At 31.8% G+C, this 8041-nt stretch overlaps 1 protein-coding gene across 2 annotated transcripts in view; it reads right to left on the bottom strand.

The window, feature by feature from the left end:
- Positions 1–8041, bottom strand: part of LOC115214454 — a 365440-nt gene that overhangs the window by 189428 nt on the left and 167971 nt on the right. For both annotated transcript variants that reach the window (XM_029783667.2, XM_029783655.2), the window contains exons 25-28: positions 5890–6029; positions 4311–4493; positions 2413–2615; positions 1100–1251 (exon numbers count right to left, since the gene is read on the bottom strand). In XM_029783667.2, coding sequence (XP_029639527.1) covers positions 1100–1251; positions 2413–2615; positions 4311–4493; positions 5890–6029 — 678 coding nt within the window. The remainder of the gene's footprint in view (positions 1–1099; positions 1252–2412; positions 2616–4310; positions 4494–5889; positions 6030–8041) is intronic.

The following is an 8041-nucleotide window of genomic DNA, read 5'->3' as shown; positions in this document are numbered from 1 at the left end:
ATGTATATATACATACATATACACACACATATCTATATCTATATATACATATTTATATATATATATATATATATATATATATATATACACACACATATATATATATACATATATTTATATGTATATGTGTGTGTGTATTTATATATATACACACATTTATGCATGTATGTATGGATGGTAGTCTCTTGCAGTCTGAGAAAGATTGTTCTGCTATTTCTTGCTGACCAAACCTGTACAAATAATTTGGTTATATGTATAATTAATTCTCTCTTTTCATCAAATTTACATTGTTTGAATAGATGCTCTGTGTACATTATGTCAAATGTTGAAGTGATTGCAGAGCAATGTGAGATGAAGTGTTTTGCTCAAGAACATGGCATACTACCCGGTCTAGGAATTGAGACCACAATCTCACAAACATGAATGCAACACTCTAACCACTTGGCATGCACCTCACACACACACACACACACACACACACACACCACGCACACACACACACACACTACACTGACACATGCACAAACACATACATATAGATATTATATATATCTCTCTATATATAAAGCTGAAGTTGTCTGTGTATGGCAGGTTTGGTAACCTTTAACTAACACTATCTCCTCCGAGACCCTGCGGCGCAAATAAAAAAGGTGCTTTTTTTCTATGAAAATCCCTATTTTTTACGATTTTTTTACTGCTGTGTCGCCATTTTTCAGTGTATTTCAACCAGATAAATGTTCACTTAAAGAGAATAACAAGCTACATAATGCAAAATTTTTACTTTTCAAAAATTCCAATTCTAAAGGGTCGAAACAAACCTGAGCAATGCTGGGCGATACTGCTAGTGTATATATATATATATATAAGTATGTATGTATATGTTTGTACTTATTTCATTATTTAAGTGTTTATATGTGCACCTGGATTTGTGTGTACTATTTATGTCAGAAAATATGTTTCACTTCTTCAAATATAAATAAGTCCATAAAAATCATTTTCAATCTTTGTTTGAACTCATGACTGTATTCCTTTTCAATCTACTGACATTTCTAATTGTAAGCATTTAGTTTGTTGAATGCTCTTTTAAATAATAACTTACCCTGTTTAACATCTGGTAGAGTAGCATCAAGTTTTTTTAGGAGTACATCAGCACTATTCATCATCATGTAATATACTTGGGGATTTTTTTCTATGAGAGGTTTCATCTGCATCTCCATAAGTGGCACAATCCTTTTCAGTATTTTGTCCATGCTGCAAGTAACATTGTGTTAATTGAAATATTAGTTAGAACATTAGAAAAAATATTAAAGATCACTACAAAACAAATAGTAAATTTAAGCCCAAAATATATATAATTTTTGAAGCAAGAAAGAAAAAAAAAACTGCAGAAAGCTTCTACTAGAGATGAAGTGATTGCAACTATAGATGTTATCAGTGGAGCAGTAACCACTTGAAAATATTCTGCAAAATTGACAGGTTTAACAGTTGACTTGCATACAAACAATAATTGCCATGTATGTATACACTCTCACATTCATATGTATGTCCATAAGAGCAAGACACAAAATTTGCATGAAGCCATTACTCATACATATATGCTTATATATATATATATACAGAGCTTATTTTCATATTTCATGTTATTTATGTTTTGTAACGTCCTGTACCTATATATACATATATGTATGTATGTACATATATGTATGTATACACACACACACATACACACATATTATATATATATATATTATTTATATTATCATTTGATTGAACATCATGCATCCATTCCCAATAAATTTATCTATCTATCTATCTATCTATCTATCTATCTATCTATCTATCTATCTATCTGTCTATATATATATATATATATATATATATATATATATATAATATATATATATATATATATATATGTGTGTGTGTGTGTGTGTGTAGGCGCAATAGTCCAGTGGTTAGGGCAACGGACTCATGGTCGGAAGATCGCGGTCTCGATTCCCAGACCAGGCGTTGTGTGTGTTTATTGAGCGAAAACACCTAAAAGCCCCACGAGGCTCAGGCAGGGGGTGGTGGCGACCCCTGTTGTACTATTTCATCCCAACTTTCTCTCATTCTCTCTTCCTGTTTCTTGAGTAATGCTGCGATGGACTGGCATCCTGTCCAGCTGGGGGGGAACACATACATCACAGAAACCGGGAAACTGGGTCCATGAGCCTGGCTAAGCTTGAAAAGGGCTACGTTTATCGTTATATATATCTATATGTATGTATGGTGTTGAGAGAGTTGGTTGAGGAAATTTGTTACATAAATAGCTGAAAATATGCAAATAATCATGCAAAGAATATCCAACTCAAATAAAAAGGTAGTAAATATAAAATAAGCAGAAGCATTGTGATGCAAAAAGAAACTCACTCAATTTTATTGACTCCCAATTCATCGTTAACTCTTTTCATAAACATAGACCACATATTTCTAAACTCCTTGGGTGAGCTGCTTGAACTCAAATGAAATTTTGGTGGCATTTGCATTAACACCATTAAACTTGTAGAAAGTCTGTCAAGGCTGGTAATATCAGTCTTAGTTGTTGCACCATTGTTGTATGTTATGTCATTAAGCTAAAAAAAAGAAGTAAAAGTGAGAGAGAGGGAAAGAGAAAGAAAATAATAGATATTACGGAAGTTGAACTTGGGATGTTAGGCATAGGTTCAAAAGTCCACTAGTCAGGAAACTTGTTGAAATGCTTGTGTGTAAGAAGAACGGATACTAAAAGGAAATAAAGATGATGATAGTCAATGTTGTTTGTGAGTGTGTTTGTATGTGTGTGTGTGTGTGTATGTATGCATATATGTGTGTGTGCATATGTATATATATATATATATATATATATTATATATATATATATATATAAAATTAAATAAGGGTAGAAATTGATATTAATCAATTAAAACTAGTGATCTAGCATATCTTAAAAAAATCCGAAAATAAAAATTTTTTACATATAAATTTTAGAGTGGTTAGTCCTCTAAATTTTGTATATATATATATATATATATATATATATTATATATATATATATATATATATATATGTATGTATGTATGTATGTATGTATGTACACAGACATTTTGAATATTTGCTCAGAAAAATATATCTGGTGGATCTCGAAGTGACTACGAATGGTAAGTCAGTAAATGAGACTAGTATTTATAATGGAACTGAGAGTTTTTTAATTTCCCCATTGCATCGTTGCCTTGGGTGGGTTGTAGAATTCTTCTTTGGATAGGTTACAATGTATTTTCCAGTCAGGTTATTAGATATGGTAGAATAATAAATAAGATTGAAATGCTTTTAGAAAACACTTAAAGGGACACATAGAAAAACAAGGTTACAGTCATAAAATATTGGATAAATGTTTTAATAGTTGCTTTGAGAAACATGGTGAAATTTTGAGAAAATATGGAATAATCTTCAGTTTGTAACAGGGCCTGGATTTTACTTGAAAGGTTAGGTTGAATCACTGTTTAGAAGTTTTTCAGGGTTGGTTGTGATTCACTTTTGCGTACAGTATCACTTCTGCTGGGCAGTTGTCATTCGTTATGGTGTACAACATCAGTAGTTTTCAATGTTTATAATTCTTAAGTTAATTCCAGGTCCATGTATATTTATTTAGTTTATTATTTAAGTGTAGTTTGGGTCATTCTTGGTTGTTTCTCCTTCTTTTTTTTCCATTTGTAATATAATATATATATATATAAAATTTTAAATTTAAAATAAGGGTGAGAAATTAGATATTAATTTAATTAACATCGATTTCACACCAGTGGTCTAGCATAAAAAAACTGAAGGTTCAGAAAAACTAGAGGGAAACCACTATGTGGACACCCATATGCTAGAAATAGATTCGCAATGGTCTCACCACCAAGAAATGTTCTCAAGAAAAATTTAGCAAAACAACCAAAACGTAATCGAGCAAGATAATTTAATTTCTCTCTCTATAGCTTTTATTTTCCTTTTTATCTTTTATTATAACCCTAACTTCTAAATACCCAATTTTGCAATCCTATTATTCCATTTAATTATTAATAATTTATTTGCTATTCCTATTTTTTTTCTATATATTCTGCTCATTTTTAGTTAGATAGATAGATACACACATAGATGTGCATGCATGCATGTACACACACACACATGCATGCATACATACACACACACACATGCACATACACACATATATACAATAGATAATCTAAAACACAAGAGAGGAATGTGCAAGAGTATTATGTGTAACACAACAAAATTGTTATCCTTACTGTGTTAATGAGTTTATTAAATCCTGGTAAATTCATTTGCAGTTCCTGAATAAGTTTGGTAATGTTGGTCTGAGAGAAAAGTTCCTCGCATAAAATGGTATGAATTGACATTTCATATGGTGGTAGTGTGTTAGACAATTTTTTGTCACATATATGTTCTATATTGTCAAACCAAAACTTCACCTACAAATGATCAAAAACAGAAAATAATGAATTAATATGAAATATTGATTCTATACTGTTACAGATGATAGTAATTAGCAAAATGAAATTGAAACACACACACAAATACATGTACACACATGCACACTCACACACACACACACACATATGCATATCCATCAGAGCTTAATTTTTGTCCCCTGTTTATTTAAGATCCTCAGGACATAACAAAGGTAATGCCTTCGTTTTGGCTTAGTGATCAAGATCTTTGGCACCAAAAGGTTCATGAGTACTTGTATATGCTGGGGATCTAGTTCTCATAACTGAATCTGTTAGAAAATTTCAAGAGAAATCCAAAACATGGAAGCAAAACTTAGAACCAAGAAGCCTTATAGTAAAACTTAGCAAGAAGAAAAAACAAAAAAAACATCTTGGATAATATTTTCTATCATATTCTTGGGTCAGCTAAGGCCTTGTGAGTGAAATTCTTTGAAGGGGAAACTATGTGAAACCCTATTGATATAACTGTTCTTGTTCTTCAGTGGTACATTTAATCCATCACCCATTTTAACACTACTGCCTGGCCTTTGGGTGCTTTTAGCAAAGTCCACTTTTTTGATACAAGTATCACAGCCTCGTCTCTGGTCACAGCATAACATTTTCATTCCTGCCGCTAGTCCTGATTAAACCATAAATATATAAAAATAAAGAAATTACAAAAAAAAAAACTTTGTCTTTGCTCAGTGGGGCCAATCAAAAGTCAAAGGAGGAACAGGAGGGAAATTATAATGTTACTGTTGTGAATATAGTAAAGTAAATCAATCCAAAGACCCACTGAATGGAATTAACAATTTTATGCAATTTAAGCACAAGTTCAGCAAGTTCAAGGGAAGCAGTTAGTCAGTACCATCAACTCCAGTACTTGACAGGTACTTTATTTTATCAATCCTGGAAGGATGAAAGACAAAATTGATCTCGTCAAGTTTTGAATCCAGACTGTAAAAAGCTGGTACAAATAACACAAAACATTTTTTCCAATGCTCTAATGATTCTGTCAATCTCCTAATAATCCATTCTACTATAAGTACAAGGCTTGAAATTTTGGGGGAAGGAGTTAGTTGATTACATCACCCACAGTGCTTACTAGTATTTATTTCATTGACCCTGAAAGCAAAGTTGACTACTGTGACATTTGAATTCAGAATGTAAAGTTGGATGAAACACCACTAAGCTTTTGTCTGGTGTGCTAATGATTCTGCTAGTTCACTATCTTATGAATACAAATAATGAAATATTGAATAATATCATCCATGGATCCAGATCCCTTAGTTCACAAGCATTTCATAAGGTTATAAGTATTACTTCTCATACTAATAAATAAATAAATACATAAATAACCATATTTATATATATTTACCATTTTCTGTGGCTCTCTGATAAAAATCTGCAGCCATTCAAATAATGCATCAATAAACTTTTTAGAAAATTTTGCTGTTTTAAGCATTTTGGAAAACTCCGGTGAGTTAACATAATCCATCAAGTAAATTTCTCTTTTCCCTAAAATGTAACAAAATATATTTTTTAAATCATGTAATTATTAAACTTTTATTTCACATATGACAATATCATGCACATAATACAATTTACCAATTTCGCAGAGCAACTGCTCTCATTATTATCTTAATTAAGTCAGTATGTATTTCATGCACCATAAAAAATATGTTAGCTCTATGCACATATTTTCTACATACACAATACATAACAACTAAACCTAACAATATAATACATAAATATGTACACAATACATAACTACTAAACACAACGTCTTCACCTTAAAACAGTCCAACATTTTTTGTGAAAGTATCAAAGAAAAAAACCCCACAACACATTCAAGCAGTATTTCAATAAGTTCCTCTGAGCAATGCCACAAAAACTGTACACTCAATGATATGCCTACACTAATAACAACTTCCTCTTTGATTGTGTGGAGATGAAGTTAGCGTGTGACAATTGCTAATTATGCAGTGTTCTAAGATGAAGTATGTCTCAGAGGTGTGATGCAAGTTTGGATCACCCATTTCTTTAAATGTAACATACCTTTGACTACAGTAAACATGCATAAGTAGTTGCCCTGTGTGGTCCACACATCTCACATTATGCCACTGGTATGTCTCGGTCCTTTCAGGAGTATTTTAAGGCATGTTTTATTAATTTCAACATTTGTGAAGGCCTGTGGCTTAGTATTTAGGGTATTTGGCTCACGATCATAAAGTCATGAGTTCCCAGCAATGCATTGTATCCTTGAGCGAGACACTTTATTTCACATTGCTCCAGTCCACTTAGCTGGCAAAAATGAGTTGTACCTGTATCTCAAAGAGCCAGCCTTGTCACATTCTGTGTCATGCTGAATCTTCTTGAGGACTATATTAAGGGTACACATGTCTGTGGAATACTCAACCATTTGCATGTTAATTTCATAAGCAGGCTCAACTGGAACCCTTGTCATCATAAGTGACAAGAATGCCATTTATTTGTTCCAATATTTTACAACCTATCTGTGTTTTCTTTTTTTATCCCTAAATCCTATATTATAATCTGTTGTACTATGACACTTTTTTTCTTTTAGGAATATATCTTCAGTTTATAAATGTTTCCAGATATACTATGATGACTGAACAGACCACTAATCAAAAGAAACTTAGCAGTAGGAAGCTCACCTTTTATTCATGTTTAGTGTATTTAGGTCTATATTATCAAATGAGTTCATTTTTTTCAAATATGGTATATCTGTTCCAAATATTCTACCTATTTTATGTTCAAACTAGCCTGATCCAGCCTCTCACACCTACTTTACAATGATATTCTAAATATAAACAATCACATTGAAATCTCAAAGCAACAAGATAATGCATGATTAATTCAAAACAATGTAAATAAAGAAATTTGATAAGAATTAATGTTCTTAACAAAAAAAGACGAACAAGCTTAATACTTCTAGAAGTTAAGGTATATAGACTTACCCTAACCTTTAATCTTACCCCAATGAAATCAGTAATAAGGGCAGTGGAGATTAAAAATGAAAAGCAAGAATAATTTATAGGTACACATATGTGCTCAGATACTAATTTTTATTAGGTTGTCAAGTATGAAATTTGTAGAAAAGGAAGAAAGTTCGCTAATGGTTTATAAATACAAAGAATAGTTTTATTTATCAAAGCATGCACCCATATTGTCAATACACTTTTGCCATTTCAGCAGTAGCTTGTCCAGCCTGGAACTGTAAAAGCCTGGCAATCTAGAATCAATAAAATCTTGGAAAGCCTGTTTTAAAGCATCATTGGAATTAAATGTTTTTCCTATCAAAAAGTTATCCAAATTTTGGAAGAAGTGGTAGTCAGTGGAGGCAAGATCAGGTGAGTATAGTGGATGATGGAGAATTTCAACTTCTGTAGTTTTGTCAATGTCATTTTTACGATGTGTGGTTTGGCATTGTCTTGCAATAAATTAGGAGTGGGTCTGTTGATTAATTTAGGCTGTTTTTTTTGTAAGTTTCTGCATCATTTGGTCCA

The sequence above is a fragment of the Octopus sinensis genome, linkage group LG1, assembly GCF_006345805.1.
Source record: "Octopus sinensis linkage group LG1, ASM634580v1, whole genome shotgun sequence".
NCBI lineage: Eukaryota > Metazoa > Mollusca > Cephalopoda > Octopoda > Octopodidae > Octopus > Octopus sinensis.
Note: the sequence above shows the minus strand (reverse complement) of the source record. Positions and strands in the feature narration are given on the sequence as shown.